General features: G+C 42.9%; 1 protein-coding gene across 2 annotated transcripts; it reads left to right on the plus strand.

Moving 5' to 3' along the window:
* The first annotated feature begins 428 nt into the window (after positions 1 to 428).
* LOC105357577 (NLR family CARD domain-containing protein 3-like) lies at positions 429 to 17298 on the plus strand. Of its 2 annotated transcripts, XM_023961484.1 has the most exons (10): positions 429 to 541; positions 4065 to 4202; positions 4285 to 4416; positions 4938 to 5057; positions 5995 to 6108; positions 6280 to 6358; positions 6519 to 6717; positions 6841 to 8689; positions 8786 to 8964; positions 17125 to 17298. In XM_023961484.1, the coding sequence occupies exons 2-10, from the start codon at positions 4117 to 4119 to the stop codon at positions 17178 to 17180; spliced, it is 2814 nt and encodes a 937-aa protein (XP_023817252.1). In that variant the 5' UTR covers positions 429 to 541; positions 4065 to 4116; the 3' UTR covers positions 17181 to 17298. The 2 variants fall into 2 exon arrangements, with proteins under 2 accessions (XP_023817252.1, XP_023817253.1); XM_023961485.1 differs by lacking the exons at positions 8786 to 8964; positions 17125 to 17298 and having other exon boundaries at positions 6841 to 8693.
* Positions 17299 to 24154: the final 6856 nt, after the last annotated feature.

A 24154-nucleotide genomic window follows, 5' to 3' on the forward strand; every position in this document is an offset into this window, starting at 1 on the left:
TGTACAATGAGATTGAAGCATCGCCATCAGTGCAAGAACAGCAAGAAAGGGACATCGTAAGACAATAAGTCAAACAGACAAACAGTATGTACAAGTCTGCAAATGTAAACTGTAATGAAGAGAGCAAAATTTGGTACGAGAACTGTGTGTAAACATGTCAGAAGTGCAAAAGCTAGTATGGATTTTATCTGTCATTTGGGAATTGAGGATGGTTATTGCTTTTGGAAAGAAGCTGTTGTTGAGTCTGTTGGTTTTGCTTGTGGTGCCTCTGTAGCGCCTCCCAGAGGGCATTAGGTGGAACAGGCCTGAGCCGGGGTGTGAACTGTCCTTGATGATGTTATGAGCCCTAGTGATGCAGCGGGCGGAGTAGATGTCTGTCAGGGTCACTCATTGGTCACATCCATACACACACACACACACACACACACACACACACACACACACAAACACACACACAGAGGGAGGAGTTCTGGTCTCAAAGTCAGTCAGCTGAGTTTGTCCTGCAGACACAGATGTTGGAGTTTCTCCATTTTCTTCTTTGGTGAGTCTTTGTGTAAAAGTTGTTTTCTGTTCTTATCATGAAGCTGTTGTGTTGATCTGTGAGGAAAAGAGCAGAAGACAAAAAAAATCAGGTCTTCCTGAAAACATGATCTCTGAAAGTTTCCATGTATTCGTGCTGAGACGGTTCAGAGAAACTCTGATCCTTCTTCCAGAAACTCTGATCCACTTTGATCCGTGGATGTTGAATCAGGTTCTTCATGTGTTTTTTTTAAATCCAGCACATGAGGCTTCAGGGGCGCAAAAAGTGAGAATGCAGCAAATGCGTCGCATGGGGCGTTGGCCAGACCGAAGTTGGGAAAGTTATTTAATAGTTCGTATTTTTTATTTTCACAGCTGTTTGTTAACATAGATTTGCATGAAATGATCGGTAACAGAAGCTCATTGTAACCGATTGAGCACCGCAGCCGCTCCTCCCTCCCTCACTCAGGTCTTTACAGAGAGGACATTCCAGCACGTCTCCCATGGAGACGCGCGCGCGGGAGCGCACTGTTGATTACTGTCAGTTGAATCGTGTCGTCATCTGATGAGAGCGCTAAAGACGGGGAGGCCAGAGAAAAACAATTGAGGACTCAAAACAGAAAATGCAAAATGTAGAAGGAATGAAGGAAAGTTCCTGTAATGGCTGAGAGACAGCAGGAAGGTTCTGGCAGTGATAGAAACAGAGGTGGGAACATTCAGGCTAAAGCTACCAGCAGTGGTGGTTCCACACTAACTTACTCACCGGGCAAGTAACCCTACCAACCCTCCACCCCCCCACCCACACACACCTCCCCTGCACACATACACACTTGACAACAGCCTTTTGTGTTCTCTAACCACTATTTGTCCATTTTACACAAAAAATGCATGAATGTTCTAGACTCGTATTCCAGGGAGGTCAAACTCAGTCACACAGAGACCTAAATTAAAAACACGCTTTAGGTTTTAGGCAGAACAAGATAAACATTTACTAACACACTAAAGCTAAACTTTTAGATATTTAAAACTGAACGTTTTGAAAAGATATGAATGAAAACAGGAACATTAATTCAATTTTACTCTCCATAAAATATATTCTGTCAAAATTATACAAATATGAAGATGCTGCAGAACAAAAGTCTGGAAATATTAATAATGAGAAATAACAAAACATGTCTTTCTGTTTTCTTAGCTCTTTTGTCATTTAGAGCTGGACTCCTGCATCACTTTTAGAAATAACTTTGTTTCTGTTTTGTGTGTCTTTGTGAAACAGATCAGAGGATTTGATTATTTTAAAACCTGTCATTTTTAGGTCTACAATACATTACAAACTAAATCATAGAACTCATCAGTTGGATTAATCTAAAAAATATTTGGCATTTTTCTATTTAGTGCAACACCAACCGTAGAAATCCTCTAAAAACCTCAATCCATTCATAAAATTCCTTTATAGTTTATCTATGATGTCATAAAGTTCAGCTGTTTTCCTGCATTTCCTGCTGCCTTTATGTCAAATACTGACACCAACTAAATAATAAAAACATCTACAATAGTTGGTAAATAATGACATTATTAACATGAACTGCCGAGTGATCCAACAGCAGTGATGATCCAGGTGTTGCATAATCGAGGCTGCTCTCCTCTCTGCTGCCCCCATTTCCCTTTTCCTTCTCACACATTGGCGTCTAATAGACAGGAGTGCAGCTGCATGGCGCTAATTCACAGGTTTTAGGCCGTTCCAAAGTCTGTGAAATAATAGATAATAGAAAATCAAAAGTGCTGCGGCGGGGGGGGGCTGCGCCCGGGCCTAAAACCACTATTGGCTACCAATAAAATGGTCATAAGTGTCTTCCAGCTGTACTGAGCAGAATTTACAGAATTTGTATCCTTTGACTGAAACAGCACTAAATGATCCTAGAAGGTAGAAGTATGTGTGATGGTGGTTAGATGCTGTTTTTGTTTCTTTCTATGTATAAAGTTAGGATGATTATTATTTTTGTGAGTGACTATTACGTTTACAGCCTTTTAATTTTAAGATCACTTTGGCTGAACGGCATTTTGGATTTTAGTTGAACATTTAGAGATGTTTGACAACAATGAATAAAAATGTGCTAAAAAGTAAAAAGTGTTTATATTTTTACAAATAGTTTAGACCTTTGTTTTCTTTGAAAATCTTCCTAATACAAAGTTTATCTCAAATAAACATGCATTAGCAAGATGTTAAATTAATTCAAACAGTTAATAATCCTTGCTTGGCCGTAGGATTTAATATGATATTTAATATTTATCATATTTGCCATATGATTTAGTGGAGAAGAACACAGACTAGAGGTGAACCAGACAGACATGAGGTTGGTGATGCATCTGATAACAAAGACAATAGAGATGACTTCAGGTAGAAATAATTCAACTATTAAAGTCACAAAAACCTAGATGCTCATTCTGGTTTAAACTTCTGCTGAACATCTGTTCACTTATTTTAGGAAAACAAGAGCAGACATACATGACAAGTCAGTCCCAACAGAGAAGAACGAGGAGAGAGGTTCAGATGATGATGATGATGATGATGATGATGAAAGAGAGAAGATCAGCTGATGATGAAGAGGGAAAAGAACAGAGAGGTACAGAGGAGAAGGCTGGGGTATTGGATGTGGTCAAACGCAGCGACTCAACACTATGACTTGCTAGAAAGGTTTTCTGTTATTTAAATAATCAAGTCAATTCTGAACTTCATGGATGTTATGTTCCATCTTCTTGGTGCTTAGCATATGAAACAGCGGCCATTTTGATCCAAATCTTTAATCCCGTCACACTCCAACTCCGTAACATGTTTTAATGTTACGAGATTTTAATATTTGTGTTGTTAGAAATATACAGTTATTTCAATAATAACCATATAATTCAATCAAAAATGTCATACTGCTAGCTGAATAGATTTCAGTTCCATGTAAAAGTTTTGAATACGGTGGAACCAGCAGCAGGGAGAAATACCTTCAGAGAGAGCGGGAAAGATGGAAGACGAATGTAGACTGCTGGTTTGATTGACAGACAGACTCATTCTGCTGGAAAGCTCTTTATGAAATAAATAAGTCTTTCTGAAAAACAGCTATGTGAAATGAAAACAAAGATATTTTGGAAAATATGGATTTTGGAACCCGAGCTTCTGAAAAGAAGACAGTATTATAATATTCACCATGATTAAAATGCTGTTTCAAAACAATTAACAGGTTTTTAAAGCAAAATGAAATATATTTAGTAATAAAATGGCTAATTTAAAATTTGTGTGCAGGTTTTTCACAATTACGTGATATTTTTTATATATTTATGGGAGATTTATTGGTTGATTGTGTATTTGCATGAGGTCATATTTATTTATTTAATAATGAACAGTATAGCACTCCATACCACACAGCCTGATCAGTCAGAAAATCAGCTTTTTTGACAAAAAAACTAAATTTTTTGGTACCAGAGTACAGAACTCAGAACCTCCTCTGGGAACAACCAGGATGTCTGTCAGAGTTTAAGAAGACATGTTTCTTCTGCAGGTGAAGGTGGAAGGTGTGTGTGAGCTGATGTGGATCCAGTGAATCCAGCAGCATGGATCAGTGGGAGGAACCACAGGAGGGAGCCCCTCCCTCTAGAAGCAGAGATGGTAACCATGACAACCAGAGCAAAGCTCAGAGGTGAGATGAACATCTCCAGCTGTCCATGATCTTCTCCATGTCAGAGCTCAGGACTCACACCAGCAACCTGCATTCTCCACAGGAACCAACCTGGACCTGGATCTGGACCTGAACCTGGATCTGGACCTGGATCCAGCTGTGGATCTTTCAGGAGTGACACTTCAAATGGTTTTCTTCCTCCTAACTTCAAGAACATCCATTCAGGAGTGGAACAGTGAGTGTTTGTCAGAGTTTTTGGAGGCTGGATTCTAGTTCAGATGATCAACAGTTTTCAGATGAAGGACTTGAGGTCTGGTTCAGTTCTGGATCTCTCTGATCAGACTCACTTGGAGCATCATGTGTGTGATGAGATCTTTTCAGTTGAGTCTTCTGAGAGTCTCTGAGAGACATCAGAGATGTTGGAGAAGAAAACATGTTGACTGCTGACTCTGACTGACAGCAGCTCCAGTCTAATGAGAAGAATCACTGCAGACTCCTAGGATTCAGATTTTCATGCTTTCCAAACATCACATTGTTCTAGTTGGACTTTCTCCATTTCTACATGGAGAATTGGAATCAGCTTTTCTAGAAAAAAGTCTGGATTGACTGACAGAAAATGCTGAAAGCTGGAAACTGTTGATCCAAACATGTCATGTTATTCCAGACTAAACAGCTCAGTCTGTGTTCATGTCAAAGTCCATCAGCTGTTCATGAAGAAGCAGATCCTCCAACACTCTGATGCTTTGGTGTTTGCAGAGGTCAACAGGTCACACAGAGAGTCCAGTCTGCAGCCTCCAGCTGTGGCTCCATGAAGAGTGACCGGTCCAAATTTATACCTCCAGACTTCAGAACTGAACCAGGACCTTCAGACTCACAGTAAGAAGCAGTTTCTAGTGAACAGAGATCTGTTGATGAATCTTTTTTCAAAGACAGTGTTTAGATTTAAGGATTGAAGGAGTTTTTATTGCCATTGTCTGTGAACAAAACAATTTCACAGAATAGGAATTTGCTGCGGTGCCTATGTGCCACAAACAACATTTTCAAATAAAAACAAACAATTAGCAAAGAAAAAAAATTAACACAATGTTCAGAACAATGAATAGAAGTACAATAGTGCTAACAGTGCAAACTGTGGAGGAAGAAGGTGCAGATAGTGGACTGGTACTTGGACATTTAAGTGAAATGTTTAAGGGGGGAGGAGTTAAAAAGTTTTCATGAGTCTGACTGCAGAGGGAAAGAAACTGTTCTCATGTCGTGAGGTTCTGGTCCGGATGGACCTTAGCCTCCTGCCTGAAGGGAGTGGTTCAAGTAATCCATGTCCAGGGTGAGAAGATGGGATTTGATTGTTGGAGAGAAACCCAAACAGTAGCTTCAGCTCCAAATCCCAAACAGCCATCATATTTTCTGATTTGAACAAATGTTTGATTTAAAAAAAGAAACAGTTTAGTCAAATATTTTATTAAAAGTCTTTCATGAAGTTAATGTTATAATTAACCACAGAAAATCTAAAATATATATATATATATATATATATATGGGCTCCATTAAAATTATAACTTTTTCTTTGAATCTCATCCACAAACTGAAACATTCAATTCTTCATTTTCTTCTGGTCTAAATGAGAATCAATGATCCAGTTTTCTGTGACTCTGATTCATCTGTGAGTCAGAATGAATGCTGGAATCATTGTTGCTCTGGAAACAACAGCATTCATGATGCATTTCTGATCTGAGATGATCCAAATCCAAAAGAACTCATCAAACACCATCATGACAGAAACTCACTTCTAACTAAACAAGTGTTTTTCTATCAGGATCCATCAGAGACGCAGAACTGGATCTGGATCTGAACCCAGCTGTGTTTCCTTCAGGAGTGACCGGTCAATGGATCATCCTATCAACCTTACATCATCTTCTAGTACAGAGAAGTGAGCTGCATGTTGTAAACATTCTTTCTCACAGACATTTCTATCTTCATGTGTGCAGCAGTGAGTGTTGGAGCTTTTCCACAAACAAAGAATAGATCTAGTAGATTCTACTGAGTGTCTGCAGGACACCAGTGGGTCCAGTAGGATCTGATTGTTGCTGATTGTCCACAGACTGGACCAGCAGAGCTCAGAGACTCCCAGTGGTCCGTCTGTCCAGCAGCATCAAACACAGCTGGACTCCATCTTTCTGGTCTGTACATGAACAACAACTACTTTCCATCATTCTGTCCACAGTCGTCTCCATGCTGCACTTTGGACACCAGTGGACTGTCAGTGTGTCCAACATGGAGCTGATGTTTGGCTCCATGACTTCACTCTGATTGGCTCATTCATCTGGAATTCTGTTGCAGCTGCTGGAGGACAACATTGTCACTTTTGTCAAGAAGGAGCTGAAGAAGATCCAGAAGCTTCTGAGTCACAGGGAGGAAGAGGAGGAGCTGGAGGCTGAAGATGAAGAGCAGAGGAGCAGCAGAGAGTCACTGATGAAGATCACAGTGAACTTCCTGAGGAGAATGAAGCAGGAGGAGCTGGCTGATGGACTGCAGAGCAGTAAGAGGATTTCTCTGAAGGTTTCAGATTTCCTGATGTCTGAACACATGGAACATCAGGGATTCAAACCCTCATCATTCAGGGCTGCAGAGAGTTGATTCACTGTTTGTTGTCTTCATTTAGGTTTGACTGCTGCAGTTTGTCGACATGAAGTCCAATCTGGTCTGAAGAAGAAGTTCCAGTGTGTGTTTGAGGGGATGGCTAAAGCAGGAAGCCCAACCCTTCTGAATGAGATCTACACAGAGCTCTTCATCACAGAGGGAGGAAGAGGAGAGCTGAATGAAGAACATGAGGTCAGACAGATTGAAGCAGCATCCAGGAAAGCAGACAGAGCAGAAACAAGCATCAGACAAGAAGAGCTCTTCCAACTCCCAGCTGGAAGACCAGAACCAATCAGAACCGTGATGACTAAGGGAGTGGCTGGCATCGGGAAAACAGTCTTAACACAGAAGTTCACTCTGGACTGGGCTGAAGGCAAAGCCCACCAGAACCTCCACTTCACATTTCCATTCACTTTCAGAGAGCTGAATGTGCTGAAAGAGGAGAAGTTCAGCTTGGTGGAACTTGTTCATCACTTCTTCCCTGAAACCAAACAAGCAGGAATCTGCAGCTTTGAAGACTTCCAGGTCCTCTTCATCTTTGATGGTCTGGATGAGAGTCGACTTCCTCTGGACTTCCACAAGACTCGGATCCTGAAGGACCCTAGAAAGTCCACCTCAGTGGCTGATCTGCTGACAAACCTCATCAGGGGGAACCTGCTTCCCTCTGCTCTCCTCTGGATAACCACACGACCTGCAGCAGCCAATCAGATCCCTGCTGAGTGTGTTGACATGGTGACAGAGGTCAGAGGGTTCAATGATCCACAGAAGGAGGAGTACTTCAAGAAGAGGTTCAGAGATGGAGAGCAGGCCAGCAGGATCATCTCCCACATCCAGAGATCCAGAAGCCTCCACATCATGTGCCACATCCCAGTCTTCTGCTGGATCACTGCTACAGTTCTGGAGGATCTGCTGAAGAGCAGAGGAAGAGGAGAGCTGCCCAAGAGTCTGACTGAGATGTACATCCACTTCCTGGTGGTTCAGGCCAAAGTCAAGAAGGTCAAGTATGATGGAGGAGCTGAGACAGATCCTCACTGGAGTCCAGAGAGCAGGAAGATGATGGAGTCTCTGGGAAAACTGGCTTTTGAGCAGCTGCAGAAAGGAAACCTGATCTTCTATGAATCCGACCTGACAGAGTGTGGCATCGATATCAGAGCAGCCTCAGTGTACTCAGGAGTGTTCACACAGGTCTTTAGAGAGGAGAGAGGCCTGTACCAGGACAAGGTCTTCTGCTTCGTCCATCTGAGTGTTCAGGAGTTTCTGGCTGCTCTTCATGTCCACCTGACCTTCATCACCTCTGGACTCAACCTCATGAAAGAACAGAAGAAATATTGGCTCTCTGACCTTCTTCAAACCAGTCCAGTCCAGTTCTACCAGAGTGCTGTGGAGAAGGCCTTACAGAGTCCAAACGGACACCTGGACTTGTTCCTCCGCTTCCTCCTGGGTCTTTCACTGCAGACCAATCAGAGTCTGCTACGAGGTCTGCTGACTCAGACAGGAAGTAGCTCAAAGACCAATCAGAGTCTCCTACGAGGTCTGCTGACTCAGACAGGAAGTAGCTCACAGACCAATCAGGAAACAGTCCAGTTCATCAAGAAGAAGATCGGTGAGGATCTGCCTGCAGAGAAAAGCATCAACCTGTTCCACTGTCTGAATGAACTGAATGATGGTTCTCTAGTGGAGGAGATCCAACAGTTCCTGAGGTCAGGACATCTCTCTAGACATAAACTGTCACCTGCTCAGTTGTCTGCTCTGGTCTTCATCTTACTGTCATCAGAAGAAGATCTGGAAGAGTTTGACCTGAATAAATACTCTCCTTCAGAGGAGGCTCTACTGAGGCTGCTGCCAGTGATCAAAGCCTCCAACAAAGCTCTGTAAGAACTCTCATGAAAATCACCTTCAGTCAACAAATGAATCTGAGTGGAAACATGAAAGTTTCAATAACTGCTGTCTGTCTTTGTTTCCTTCAGACTGCTTCACTGTAATCTGTCAGAGAGAAGCTGTGCAGCTCTGTCCTCAGTTCTCAGCTCTCAGTCCTCCAGACTCAAAGTTCTGGACCTGAGTTTCAACAACCTACAGGATTCAGGAGTGAAGCTGCTGTCTGCTGGACTGGAGAGTCCAGACTGTAAACTGGAGATTCTCATGTCAGGTTTCATTCAAATGTTAATTTTCTACAACAAGGTCTGTCTGTTTTTTCTCTGTTTTCAGTAGAAAGTGTCAGAGAGACATCAGTGCAGAGGAAACAGCAGAGGACTGTTGCATAGAAGTAAAAAGAAAACAAGATTCTGCTTGAGTTAAAAAATCAGTTTTTGTTTTTTCTTAACTGATGGTTAAAATGTTATTAAAATGTTATTGTGGTTTTTTGCACCAGACTAAGTAGCAGAACCTAAGTCCATCCAGATGTTGATATCTGGGAGAAGTTCATGTTCTGTGTTCTTTGAAAGAAAACATCAATCCCAGAACTGCAAATTTAAATGGAAAAACATTTGCAGCAGATTTCTGACCCACAGAGCAGCAGGTCCTTATGAAGAGATATGAGGAGGTCAAACTGTAGTAGTATGACAGGTCTTGGACTAGTTGTTGGCAGTGGCGGTTCTACACTGACTTACTCCCTGGGCGAGTAACCCCACAGGCGCCCCCCCCTCCCCCCCGCACACCTACAAAATTTGACAACATCCTGTTGTGTTCCCTATCTTCTATTTAGCTATTTTACACAAAAAAATGCATGAATGTTCTAGACTCATATTACAGGGGGGTCAAACTCAGTCACACAGGGGCCTATGTTAAAAACACGCTTAAGGTTTTGGGCCGAAGAAGATAAACATTTAATGAACACACTAAAGCTAAACTTTTAAACCTTTTAAACTGAACTTTTTGAACATAAATATGAATAAAAACAGGAACACAAGTTAAACCTTAAATAATATGTTGCTCCCCATAGAAATATATTCTGTCAAAATTATACAAATATGAACATGCTGCAGAACAAAACAAAGAAAGCCTGGGAATATTAATAAGAAATTACAAATCAAATAATTCCATTTTTTTTGCTCTTTCATCATTTTTTAGAGCATTTTTTTTTAGAGCCGGACTCCTGCTTCATTTTTAACAATAATTTCTTAATGTGTGACGTCCTGTGTGTGTCTTTGTGAAACATATCAGAGGGATTAGATCTAAAAAATAAAACTTATTGTGATTAATATGTTTAGGTCTTATAAAACATTAAAGACTAAATCTTAGAACTCATCAGTGGGATTACTCCAAAAATATTTGGCATTTCCCTAAATTTGTGTAACACCAACAGCAGAAATCCTCCAAAAAACCTCAATCCATAAAAAAATGGTCTGCGCTCATCCCCCCCCCCCCCCTTCCCTCTGACACACGCGGCTCCGTCTCTATGACGGGAGGCGCAGCTGCGGCTCAGAGTTGATTGTCAGATAGAAAAAGTCTCCCAATCACCTGTTAGTGTGATTCAGCCAGCCACCGGCGAGTTGCGCCCCCCTCTCGAGTTTTTTGACTTATGTTCCAAAGACTACCGCTAAGAGGTGTGGCCGCAAGCGTCTTGCAGCAGAGGGCGGTGGTCACATGCGCATCGGGTCTGCCGTGTCAGAGCAAAGTATTGTGGGAAATAATCCCCATTGCCTGCTTTTGTCGAAATTCAGTTGAGCACGGATGTTTGTTCTGCCCAATTCCTTTTCATGTGCCTGTTTTACGTTTTTTCACTCTGAGTTATTTCATCTTTTATTTTTTTATTTTTTTTTATTTTTTTTTTTGGACCATAACTGTGAAGAGCAAAGAGGATGAAGACATTCTTAACAGTCTGATGTGTCAAAATAAAAGTGTTAAGTGTCGGCAGCTGAAGCAATTTCAAATTAAAAGCTGCCAGCTTCCTCTTTGAATATCGTAGCACAATATGAGTAACGCATATGAGTAACGCACGCATCGGGCACGGCAAATGCCGCCCCCTATGAAGTGCCGCCCTGGGCGACCGCCCACATCGCCCATATCTAAAACCGCCACTGGTTGTTGGACTAGACTTGGACTTGATTATTTCCAAACTCACGGGTTCTTCAGATGCTCCAGATCGGACCCAGCTGAAACCCTTAGTCTAACAGCAGAACCAGCTGAAACCCTTACCAGGGGTCGGCAATCCATGGCTCCGGAGCCACATGTGGCTCTTTCATCCTTCTGTTGTGGCTCCCTGTGACTTTGGAAAATAATAAGTATTTTATAATAATTAAATTTTATTTTAGTTTGTTCATTTTTTATGGCATTTCAAAGGCGCTGCTGGCTCTGCACGAAGCGCGTGCCACGTAAAAAACAGCTTCGTAATGAGCTTGTTTTTATCGGGTGAGAACTGCAGAGCTGATAGCAGGGAGAGGCACGCGGGGCGGCTTCAATAAACACTCCGATCTTCTGCCGGGAACTTGACGTGCTGTGGGGAAGAGAGCAACTCGCTGATGACAGAGAGTTCGCGCCAGTGTTGCCAGATAGAGTCACAGTTTTCCAGCCCAAAAGTCATCTGAAAACCGCCAGACCCAGCCAAAAAAAAACCAACACAACTTTTGTTGATGTTTTTTTTCGTACTGGACTGATTTAGCAAAATAAAAGATTTTTCTAAATAAAAGTTAGTTCAGAGTAATAATAAAATGTGTACACTATTGAATATTTCTCCAGCAGGCCGCCTTCTTCCATTCATTTTCTTAACCCGCTCTATCCCCGCTATAACCTGCGTCATCCTTGTGCTGCGCTGGAGCGCCTCGACTATCGTGTCAACCTATGATGACTGTATTTTGCGATACCTGTGTAGGACACACTGAGGAGCGCGGGGGAAACAACTCTCAGCTGCAGAGGGTGTGAACAGGTGACTGTTCACACCCTCTCCACCTGAAAAGCAGGTGGAGAGGCAGAGGAGGGGCTTTGGCTTCAAACTCTGTCATCCATCCATCCATCTTCCTCTGCTTATCCGGAACCATGTCGCGGGGGGAGCAGACTGAGCAGAGATGCCCAGACTTCCCTCACCCCAGCCACTTCCTCCAGCTCTTCTGGGGGGACCCCAAGGCGTTCCCAGGCCAGCCGAGAGATGTAATCTCTCCAGCGTGTCCTGGGTCTTTCCCTAGGCCTCCGCCCAGTGGGACATGCCCGGAACACCTCTCCAGGGAGGCGTCCAGGAGGCATCCGGACTAGATGCCCGAGCCACCTCAACTGGCTCCTTTCGATGTGGAGGAGAAGCGGTTCTACTCCGAGCTCTCTGCGGGTGACTGAGCTTCTTACCTTATCTCTAAGGGAGCGCCCAGCCACCCTACGGAGGAAGCTCATTTCAGCCGCTTGTATTCGGGACCTCGTTCTTTCGGTCATGACCCATAGCTCATGATCATAGGTGAGTATTGGAACGAAGATCGAACAGTAAATTGAGAGCTTTGCTTTTTGGCTCAGCTCTCTCTTCACCACAACAGACTGGTACAGCAACCGCATAACTACAGACGCCGCTCCGATCCACCTGTCGATCTCACGCTCCGGTCTTCCCTCACTCGTGAACAAGACCCCCAGATATTTAAACTCCTCCACCTGGGGCAGGGAGACTCCACCCACCGAGAGATGGCAAACTACCTTTCTCCGGTCAAGAACCATGGCCTCAGATTTAGCGGTGCTGACCCTCATCCCAGCCGCTTCACACTTGGCTGCAAACCGCCCCAATGCATGCTGGAGGTCCTGGTTCGATGAAGCCAACAGGACAACATCATCTGCAAAAAGCAGAGAGGAAATCCTGTGGTCCCCAAACCAGATCACCTCCGGCCCCTGGCTGCGCCTAGAAATTCTGTCCATAAAAACTATGAACAGAAACGGTGATAAAGGGAGCCCTGCTGGAGTCCAACGTGGACCGGGAAAAGGTCTGACTTACTGCCGGCTATGCGAACCAAGCTCCTACTCCGGTCATACAGAGCCCGGACAGCCCTCAGTAAGGCTCCCCGGACCCCATACTCCCAGAGCACCCCCCACAGGACACCACGGGGGACACGGTCGAACGCCTTCTCAAAATCCACAAAACACATACAGCGGGGAAAATAAGTATTGAACACTTAAACATTTCTCTCAAAAAACATATTTCTAATTGAGCTTTTGACATCAAATTTTCCCCAGATGTCGGCATCAACCCAAGTGATGCACACATAGAAAGAAATCCAAATATTTATGTCCATAAATGAAGTTATGTGTAATAAAGTGAAATGGCACAGGGAATAAGCATTGAACATGCTTACTGAAATTTATTCAATACTTGGTGCAAAAACCTTTGTTGGTGATTCCAGCCTCAAGACGCCCCCTGTATGGAGAAACCAGTGGAATACATTGCTCAGGTGTGATTTTGGCCCATTCATCCACACAAACTCCCTTCAAACCTTTAAGGTTCCTGGGGTCTCTTCTGTGAACCCGGATCTTCAGTTCTTTCCAAAGATTTTCAATTGGATTCAAGTCTGGTGATTGACTGGGCCATTCTAGCAGCTTTATTTTCTTTTTTTCAACCAGTTGAGTGTTACTTTGGCTGTGTGCTTGGGATGGTTGTCTTGCTGAAAGATCCACCCTCTTTTCATCTTCAGCAGCCTGGCAGATGACAGCAGATTCTGATCAAGAATGTCTCCATACATTTCTCCAGTCATTATTCCTTCAATGATATGAAGTCTACCAGTACTACATGCTGAAAAACAGCCCCACGCCATGATGCTCCCACCTCCAAACTTGACTGTTGGTATGGTGTTTTGGGGGTGATGTGCGGTGCCATTTTTCCTCCAAACATGTTGTGTCTTATGACATCCGAAGAGTTCAATTTTGGTCTCATCTCACCAGAGTATCTTCATGGGTTTATCCAAATGTTGTGTGGCAAACTCCAAACGAGCTTCAACATGCTTCTTCTTTAAAAATGGAGTCTTGCGTGGTGTGCGTGCATGGAGGCCATGGCGGTTGAGTGCATTACTTATTGTTTTCTTTGAAACAACGGTACCTACTGATTCCAGGTCTTTCTGAAGCTCTCCACGAGTGGTCCTGGGCTGTTGGAGAACCCTTCTGAGATTGTTCTGACTCCTCTGTCTGAAATCTTGCGAGGAGCACCTGGCCGTGGCAGGTTTATGGTAATGCCGTGTTCTTTCCACTTCTGGATGATGGCCCCAATGGTACTCACTGGAACCATCAGAAGTTTAGAAATGCGCCTGTAACCAATGCCTTCAGTGTGTTTTGCAACAATAAGGTTGCGTAGGTCTTTGGACAGCTCTTTGCTTTTACCTATCATGCAATGCTTCTTGTCTAACACCTTGCTGGTGAGAAACCTTTTTAAAAGGCATCAGTCGGGACTATACCAGCTGATATTACTTTGCACTAATAGGGGGCAGGTTAACCTTCTGAATACTGACAAACTCCAGCTGCTTTCTTGGCTTGCCAGACCTTTTTACCCCTCCTTTTCTTAATGTGTTCAATACTTATTCCCTGTGCCATTTCACTTTATTACACATAACTTCATTTATGGACATAAATGTTTGGATTTCTTTCTATGTGTGCATTACTTTGGTTGATGCCGACATCTGGTGAAAATTTCGTGTCAATAGCTCAATTAGAAATGTGTTTTTTGAGAGAAATGTTTAAGTGTTCAATACTTATTTTCCCCGCTGTTTGGACTGGGTAAGGGAACTCCCACAATCCCTCCAGTACCCTCGATAGGGTGTAGAGCTGGTCCACTGTTCCACGACCAGGACGGAAACCACACCGTTGTTCCTGAATCCGAGGTTCGACTATCGGACGGACTCTCCTCTCCAGTACCCTGGCATAGAATTTCCCAGGGAGGCTGAGGAGTGTAATTCCCCTGTAGTTGGAACACACCCTCCGGTCCCCCTTCTTAAAGAGGGGAACCACCACCCCTGTCCTCCAGTCCAGTGGTACAGTTCCCGACTGCCACGCGACGCTGCAGAGAAGTGTCAGCCAAGACACTATTACAGCATCCAAAGACTTGAGGTACTCAGAGCGGACTTCATCCACTCCCGGGGCCTTGCCACTGAGGAGCTCGTTGACTACCTCAGTGACTTCAGCCTGGGTAATAGACAGCCCCACCCCAAAGTTCTCGCTCTCCGCTTCTTCAAAAGAAGGTGAGTCAGTGGGATTGAGGAGATCCTCAAAGTATTCCTTCCACCTCCCGACAATGTCTCCAATCGAAGTCAACAGTCCCCCACGTGCACTGAAGACGGTGCCTGTGGAGAACTGCTTTCCCCTCCTGAGGCACCGGATGGTTTGCCAGAATTTCTTCGAGGCCAACCGATAGTCCTTCTCCATGTCCTCACCGAACTCCTCCCAGGCCCGGGTTTTTGCCTCCGCAACAGTCCGGGCCACAGCTCGCTTAGACTGCCGATGCCTGTCAGCTGCCTCTGGAGTCCCGCAAGCCAACCAGGCCTGGTAGGACTCTTTCTTCAGCTTGACGGCATCCCTTACTTCTGGTGTCCACCTACGGGTTCGGGGGTTACCGCCGCGACAGGCACCAGAGACCTTGCGACCACAGCTCCGAGCAGCAGTGGAGACAATGGAAGTGGAAAACATGGTCCACTCGGACTCAATGTCCCCAACCAAAGCCAGACATTCCCAGAAGACCCTCACAGTACGTTTGGGTCTTCCAAGCATTCCTACCAATCACGCCCCTCCAGGTGCCACTGTCATTGCCCACGTGGGCATTGAAGTCCCCCAGGAGGACAATGGAGTCCCCCAGGAGGACAATGGAGTCCCCCGTTGGGACACTTTCCAGTACCCCTTCAAGAGACACCAAGAAGGCCTGGTACTCCAAACTGCTGTTCGGCCCATAAGCCGAAACCACAGTTAGAGACCTGTCCCCCACCCGAAGGCGGAGGGACATGACCCTCTCGTCCACCGGGGTGAACTCCAACACTTGGCGGCAGAGCTGGGGACCCACGAGTAAGCCCACACCAGCCCGCCGCCTCTCACCTTGGGCAACTCCAGAGTGGTAGAGAGTCCAACCCCTCTCTAAGGACTGAGTTTCAGAGCCCAGGCTATGTGTGGAGGTGAGGCCGACTATTTTTAGACGGTATCTCTCAGCCTCTCGCACCAGCTCAGGCTCCTTCCCTCCCAGAGAGGTGACGTTCCATGTCCCAAAAGCCAAGTTCCATGACCGGGGTCTGGGCCGCCGAGGCACCCGCCCTCGACCGCCACCCAAACCACAAACCACAAACTCTGTCACAGAGATGCAAACACAGGCGTCAGATTCAGACGCAGCTTTCCCTGCGGGAGTTGAAGCAGAGACTTTCCCTGGGATGATTTTATGAACTCAAACATTGAAACATGATTACCAAGATGCAGCGATCAGACCATAACTTCAGCTGGTAGCTCCTCCCACACGCGGCCGCGGTATCATCCTTTAAAGAACACAATGTGCATTTGCAGTGATGTATGCTTCAGACGATGTCCGATTGCCCAATCTACATGTCAATCAAGTCCCGTACTTCTCAGTGAGGATTTTGATTGGCTGGTGGATTTTAAAGAAGTATTTTTTTTTAATCTTTTCTGGCCCGCGATCTACACTCATGTCATTGAAGATCGACCGGTCGATCGCGATCGACGTAATGAGCACCTTTGAATAATATATACATGCATAATATATATAATGATGTCAAAACGGGTTGTGGCTCCGGGTGCTTTCTTTTCATTAGGGGCGGTCCCAAATGGCTCTTTGAGTAAAAAAGGTTGCCGACCCCTGCCTTAGACTAACAACAGAACCGTAGGAAACACTTAGACTACCAGCAGAACAATCAGTAGCTCTTCTTCCGGGCCACATTCAGACATTTTGGGCCCCGTGGATCTTCATGTTTTTCAAGGCCCCGCTATAGTTTAGAGGTTTCAGGAAATGCTTTTAGAGGAAAACTAAAGACTTTTTCAGCTGTTTTTCTTCAATGTGATCATTTGAAAATGCATTTTACAATTTAGGATTCAAGATAAAGAAATACAATTTAATCTGACATTTTTGAAATCGAAGCTTTAAATCAAAGCAAAATCTATTGGCTTTTAAATACGTAGTCATGAATAATTCATGATAATCAATGACATTTCAATTCCTCGTCTGTTTTAACTTCATTTCAAGCCATTTTTAATCTATTGCATTTTCATTCATGATCATGTTTTTGGGTCCAAATCAATAAGAAATAAGCAAACAGTGAATATGTCATCTGTCAGTCTGTCATCAGGGTGGGTTCCACCTGAATGGACCAAGTTCCTGGACCTCCAGCTGCATCACTGCTCCAGAACACACTTTTCTGTCTGATTGCAGGTTGGAGTACTGCAGTTTGTCAGAGATCAGCTGTGAAGTTCTGGTCTCAGCTCTGAAGGAAAACCCGTCTAATCTGACAAAACTAGACCTGAGCGACAACAATCTGCAGGATTCAGGAGTTCTTCATCTGTGTGGTTTTCTGGAGAGTCCAGACTGCAGACTGCAGATTCTGAGGTCAGACTCCAAGTTTCAGTTGTGTTCAGATCAAAATTGAAGCATGGAGATTCTGTTGGTATGAAAGCACACAGACGGGGGTTTCCAATTCAAGCCAAAGATTTATTACCCTAACAATATTTCTAATACAGACAACCGGGCTCAATCAATTTCCCTGAATGCCATTTATTAAAACAGGGCTCACAGCAGGAACACAAGAAAAAGCACTGTCTCTATCCCTGCTCTGTGATTTATACAATGTATTAATGAATATGAACATGCAGAGAAGATGGTGCACAATCCGCCTGGTCAGTGGTCTCCATGGCTCCCAAAGACTTTATTTGTCACGTGCATCTCTGCAAAGATAGAATTCAGAACATATCCTGCAAACAGCCTCCCCCTACACCCTGAGTGGCTGGCACCCACCTCCTCAACATACACTCCTATGTGTCTGCTCCTCCAAACTGCAGTGGAGCCTTTTATATGTATGGCATGCATGATGTGCTGAAAATGATTCTGAACCAGTTCTATGGGTTATATATTCTTTAAGTTCTATGTGTTATATATTCTTCAATATGATGACAAATTCTGATCTGCAGCAGCATCTTCCTGCAGCTGCTTGTTCTCTTCAAAGATCTGCAGAGGAACTTCTTTTTCTTCTTGCAGCTGCTTGTTATCGTTCTTCTTCTCTGCTTCTTTTTTTTGAACACACTTTATTCAAGTATGCAGATCAATTATTGACTTTTACAGCATAACGAAATGAACGAAGAACAAGTGGCATCTCAGCAAAAATGAAGGTATCAACAGGAGTCTTTCAAAAACAGTTTCCCAGGACTTAGAAAATATTACCATAAAAGTAAATAAATAATGAAACAATAATTGACAAAGAAATATTACATTGTACACTGATTATGAGTGGAAAAGCTGCCCGTAAAGGTAAACAATACTGACCCGTTGCAAAAACACCCTATGCTAAAATTTATCCATCTGGCCAACCAAAGTGTTCAGTCACAGGAGTCCATAAGTCATAAAACATCTCTGACCTCAAATGAAGTTTAGCTGTTATTTTTTCCATCAAATAAACTTTCCTCAAAGCCTCCAGCCACTGTTCAAGAGTCGGGGGTGAGGTTTTAAGCCAAGATCTGGTAATCATCTTTTTTGCCACCAGTAGAAGGATTTGTATAAGTTTAACTTTTTTCTTTTCTATACCTTCTTCTGGAAGGATGCCTATTATATAGTAAAGTGGATTTAATGGCAAGTTGACCTGTGTTATAACTTTAATAATGTTTTGAATTCCTTGCCAATATGGTATCAGAACAGGGCAGTCCCAAAAAATATGTGTGTGATCTCCAATTTTATTGCATTTCCTCCAACATAGATCAGATTTATTTTTGTCATATTTAGATATTGTGTAAGGAGTCTTGAAAAATCTCATGATTCGCATGGTTATTTTGGCAATTTTTACGCCGGATGCCCTTCCTGACGCAACCCTCTCTATTTATCCGGGCTTGGGACCGGCACAGAGGCAACTGGCTTGCAACCCCTGTGGCGGAGATGAAGATGTTGAGATGTTGAGGTTCTCCTTAGGAGTGACCAGGTTAGACAGGATAAGGAACGAGTACATCAGAGGGACGGCTCATGTTGCCTGTGTTAGCGACAAAGTCAGAGAAGCCAGACTGAGATGGTTTGGACATGTTCAGAGGAGGGATAGTGGATATATTGGTAGAAGGATGTTGGAGATGGAGCTGCCTGGCAGGAGGGCAAGAGGACGGCCAAAGAGGAGATACATGGATGTCTTGACAGAGGACATGAAGTTGGCTAATGTTAGGGTAGAAGATGTTCATGATAGAGTGAGGTGGAAAAGGATGATTCGCTGTGGCGACCCCTGATGGGAAAAGCCGAAAGAGAAAGAAGAAGTCTTGAAAAATCTCATCATAATCTTCCAGTTGAACTCATTCCATGTAGGACTGTTTGAAATTTTATGAACCCCCTCGCAGATTGTTTCCCACTTTTCATCCTCAATGACAATGTTTGCCTCCAATTCCCATTTTCCTTTCAGATCTAATGAATTATCTGACAGGTGTGCCTGCAGACATTTGTACAAATTTGATACTATCTTCTTCCTTGATTTGTCAACAATGCTTTTGATCATTAACTGTTCTATTTGAGTTGGTGGTTGTCTCAAAGCCTCCCATTCCCCACACGACCTTAAGTAGTCCCTTATTTGCAAGTATCTGTAAAAATCCTTGGAATCTATACCGTATTTATCTTGTAATTGTTTGAAAGATTTTAAGATGTCTCCGTCAAATAATTGATGTATTGTTAATAAACCTTTTTTGCCCCAGTCTGAGAAACCAGGATCTATCTTGTTTGGCAAAAAGTCTGCTATTTTGGAAATTTTGAGTGCTCTTGAAGTTGTCAGGGGGGCGCCAATGTTTTTCCTCACAGTTGACCATACTCTCTGTGTACACAGTATCAAATTGTTTTTTATTTTGAGGTCTCTCCAGTTTTTCTGTCCCAGGAATGGTGCTGTTTCAAGTGAAACTGAGGGAAAAGCATAGTTTTCCAGTTTTATCCAATTTGTGTCCTCATCTTGGCTCACCCATTCAGCCAACCCTCTTAGTTGAGCCGCCCAATAATAAAGCTTGAGATTTGGTAATCCTAAACCGCCATATGTCTTAGAACTACATAATAATTTTTTCCGAATTCTAGGCTTTTTATTTTGCCACACGAATGTAGAGATCATCTTATTTAATATTTTAAAAGTGGAGGATGGGATCCATATGGGAAGAGCTTGAAAAAGATATAGCAGGCGAGGGAGAACATTCATTTTGACCGTTTCTATTCGACCTACTAGGGACAAAGGTAAAATTTCCCAACGTGTTAAATCAGATTTTAAATTTAAAATCAATTTACCGTAATTTTCTGTGTACATTTTAGAATGTTGTGATGTAATCATTACTCCTAAATATCTAAACCCTTGGGTGGTCCAGTTAAATGAAACTATTTTATCCAAGTCTGCTGGCCTCTCCCCTATTATCATCATAGCATGCGATTTGGATTCATTAATTTTGTATCCCGATATTAATCCAAAATTCTGTAGGCATTCCAAAAGAGGGGGAACAGAAGCAAGTGGGTTCTTAAGGTATAATATAATATCATCTGCATAAAGTGAGATTTTTTAATCTGTTCTTCCGACTGACACGCCCTGTATTCTTTGGTCTTTTCGGATGAGTTCAGCCAGGGGTTCTATACTAATTGCAAACAATAACGGTGAGAGGGGGCACCCTTGTCTGGTTCCTCTTCTGACTCTAAAACCTGCAGAAGTGCATCCATTCACCCGTACTTTTGAGATGGGTTTTGTATAGAACACTTTTATCCATTTGATGAAATCCGAGTGGAATCCCATAGTATCCAGCACCCGTTCAAGATATAGCCAATTAACCCTATCAAATGCTTTCTCAGCATCCAAGCTTACGAGCATTGACGGTTCTGATGTCTTTTTAGCTGCCTGCATGATATTCAGCGTTGTTCTTATATTATTTATTCCTAATCTACCGGGTATGAATCCAGTCTGATCTGGTTTATTTAAATTCCTTATATATTTCTGGATTCTCTTAGCCAATATTGCTGTCAAAATTTTCATATCACAGCAAAGTAAACTTATGGGTCTGTATGAGGCACAGCTTGCAGGATCTTTACCTTCTTTGTGTATTACTGATATTATTGCTTGAGACCAGGATTTAGGTGGGTCATTTTCTATTAAAGTATGATTAAAAACTTTTTGTAAAAGAGGCAAGATTTCATCTTTAAAACACTTATAAAATTCACCTGGGTACCCGTCTATCCCTGGAGATTTATTGTTTTTCAGGTTTTTAATTGTATTTTCTATTTCTATCTTTGTAATGGGCTCTACTAAAGTTTCATCTTGTGTTTTAGTTAATTTGGGCGTCTTAATTTTTTCTAAAAAGGCTTTGATCTTTTCTTCTCTATTTGCAATGTCCGGTGAGTCATACAATTTTTCATAATAAGCAGAAAAGGCTTCCGCTACATCTTTTGGGTGGGATACTACTTTCTTTGAGGACGGATTAAGTATTTTTGCTACGCTTCGCTTGGCTTGAGCTTTGCGTAATTGGAATGCCAATAATCTGCTAGCCCTGTTTCCTGATTCATAATATCTCTGATTAGCAAATCGTAAGGCTCCCTCTGCTTTATTGGTTAATAAATCGATATATGTCTGTCTACAGTGGTTTAAAGATTTTAGAGTGTTTTTATCATTTGTCTGTTGATGTTCTCTTTGCAAATCCATTATGTCTTTCTCTAGTTTCTTTTGTTTTTTTTCCCTATCTTTTTTTATTTTAGATGAGATCGCTATAATTTTGCCCCTCAGCACTGCCTTTGCGGCTTCCCATAATATAGTGAGCGAGGTTTCTCCATTATCATTATTTTCCAAATAGTTTTTCCATTCTTGTTTAATATCGTTGACCACCTTCGGATTGTTTAGAAGAGAAACATTTAATCTCCATTGTCGGATTTCATTGTTATTTTGCAGATTTAATGAGAGGACTACTGGTGCATGGTCAGATATTGTTATCGAGTCAATATAGCAGTTTGTGACTTTATAGGCATCTCTTTTTGACACACAAAAAAATCTATTCTGGAGTAGCTGTTATGTACTTTGGAGAAAAAAGTATATTCCTTCTCTTTTGGATGTTTATGTCGCCATATGTCCATAAGTCCCAGTTCCTGCATTGTATTATGCAGCAACTTTGTTTTGCGTGGTGTCGGTCCTGGCACAAATGGTTTCTTATCTAAATGTTGGTTTAAGATACAATTAAAGTCTCCCCCCACCAACAGGAACCCTTCAGCGTGTGAAGTTAAGATGACAGTTATTTCTTTAAAGAAAGATGGGTCATCTTCATTTGGTGCATAAAGATTCAAAATTGATACTTTAACATTCCCGATATTTCCCACCATCATTACATAGCGACCTTTTTTATCAGTAAAGGTTTTCTCAATTGTGAGACCTAAAGCTCGATGACACAAAATGGCTACCCCTCTTTTCTTTTTGCCTTCCCCACAAGTTGAACTGACAACCTGGCCCACCCAATCTCTTTTAAGTTTCTGATGTTCCTTCTCATCCAGATGAGTCTCTTGAAGCAAGGCAATTGAACAGTTTAATCTTTTCAACTGGGATATAATTTTTTTTCTTTTTATGGGATTATTGACTCCGTTCACGTTATAACTAACCACAACAATTTTGTTCATACTTTCTGATAAAAAAAATAAGTGTACAACTGCAAAGGTTTCTGCTGAATGCCAACAAACAAAAAAACGACAACAACTGAACTGAACATTTTTCAAAACTCAATAGTTCACAGTTATGGACCTCCAATAATCCAGTGGTCAGCCCCAGGAACAGCAGCAAATAGCTAATCCAGCCCGGAACCTCCCACTCCCGTTCTTTCATGGGCAGGAAGCTTGTGCTTCCTGGGTAAATTGCACATAGTGCGGTGGCGACGGTCTTCCAGGGTTTCCTGTGGTTGTGCTTTTGTCGCCTTAAAGGCTGAGTCCCCATTAGAATGAGAAACACAGACTCATCCAGACAGACCCATCTGATATTTTAACTTTCTTCTCTTAATTTACTTATACTTATAGCCGAATAATAAGAAAAAATAGCTAAAATTGAAACTATAAAGTCACTGACAAACTTTTTTTTTTTTTTGAAATGTCCCTGCAGGTGTTTACATCTTACCTCACCACCTTGCCTACTTTACTCATGTCCAACACTCTCTGGGTCTTTGTGGCCTCCACTGATGAGGGCTCTAATGTCTGCTGTGCTCAGCTGCAGTCGGTTCTGTCTTCTGTCGTTGTAGTGGGTTTTCCATCCATCTCTGGCTAATTCCATTTCCAAGACATCTCTGTCCTCCATCTCCATGTTTACTCCCAGCTCTTTCAATGTAGATTTTGCTTCCAGTAAGAAGGGGAACAATCTTGCGCCTGATTGCATGAAGATTCTCAGTTGGGCCGGATATGGTGACTGAGCTCTGATGTTTTTCTCCTTGAATTTTTTAATAACCTCTCGCACCTTTTTTCTTTTCTTCTGTAGATCAGATGAGTAATCCTGGTCAAAATATACCTTGTGCCCTTGGAACTTGACTTGACGTTGCTTCCATGCCTGCTGCAGCACAGCTTGTTTCACTTGAAAGTCCAGAAAGCGAACTATGATGGAGCGTGGTGGCGCTGTTGTGCTTCTGGGTTTCGGTCCAAGGGCTCTGTGGGCCCTTTCCACATTGATGTCGATCTCTTCTCTGATTTCCAGAGCAGTTTTAAAGAAATGACACACGAATTTCACCATGTCATCCTTCTCAGACCCCTCTGGAATTCCATAAAGTCGAATGTTATTCCGCCGGAGTCTATTTTCCATGTCGTCGCACTTCCTAGCGAGGCTAGCTTCTCTGTGTAGCAAGTAGCTCAGTACTTTCTCGTGCTGGATGTGGCTATCCTCCTTAGCACTCACTCGATTCTCCACTTCGGTTAATCGTTTGTCTAGACCTTCAGTGCGTTGTTTCAGCTCCTCCATCGTATTTTCCAACCTGTTTAGGGAGCTTTTCAGGTCGCAAAAAGAGTCCATATTTTCTTTTCGGAACTTCTTTAATTCCGCTAGCATCTCGGACTCAGCATTAGCATCTGCCATGCTTTTCCCTGGTGTAGCTTCAGCTAGCGTTAGCTGTTTGGAGCCTACTTTTCCGTCGTCATTTCTGTTTCCTTTAGCCTCTTTTTTGTTTATTCTTTGGGTCGACATCTTCCCTGCAGTGTCTCAGTCTTGTAAATCTTGCGTTTATTTGTCAGTAGACTTTTCTGAAATCGGCTTTTG

This window comes from Oryzias latipes, chromosome 2 (assembly GCF_002234675.1).
Source record: "Oryzias latipes chromosome 2, ASM223467v1".
NCBI classification, from domain to species: Eukaryota; Metazoa; Chordata; class Actinopteri; order Beloniformes; family Adrianichthyidae; genus Oryzias; species Oryzias latipes.

Bases quoted from the DNA above. Each gene is read 5' to 3' on its own strand.
- LOC105357577 (XM_023961484.1), top strand. From the start codon at position 4,117: ATGGATCAGTGGGAGGAACCACAGGAGGGAGCCCCTCCCTCTAGAAGC. The intron at 5,058-5,994 runs GTAAGAAGCAGT...TTTTTCTATCAG, and splicing joins CCAGGACCTTCAGACTCACA to GATCCATCAGAGACGCAGAA. The intron at 6,359-6,518 runs GTCTGTACATGA...ATTCTGTTGCAG, and splicing joins AGCTGGACTCCATCTTTCTG to CTGCTGGAGGACAACATTGT.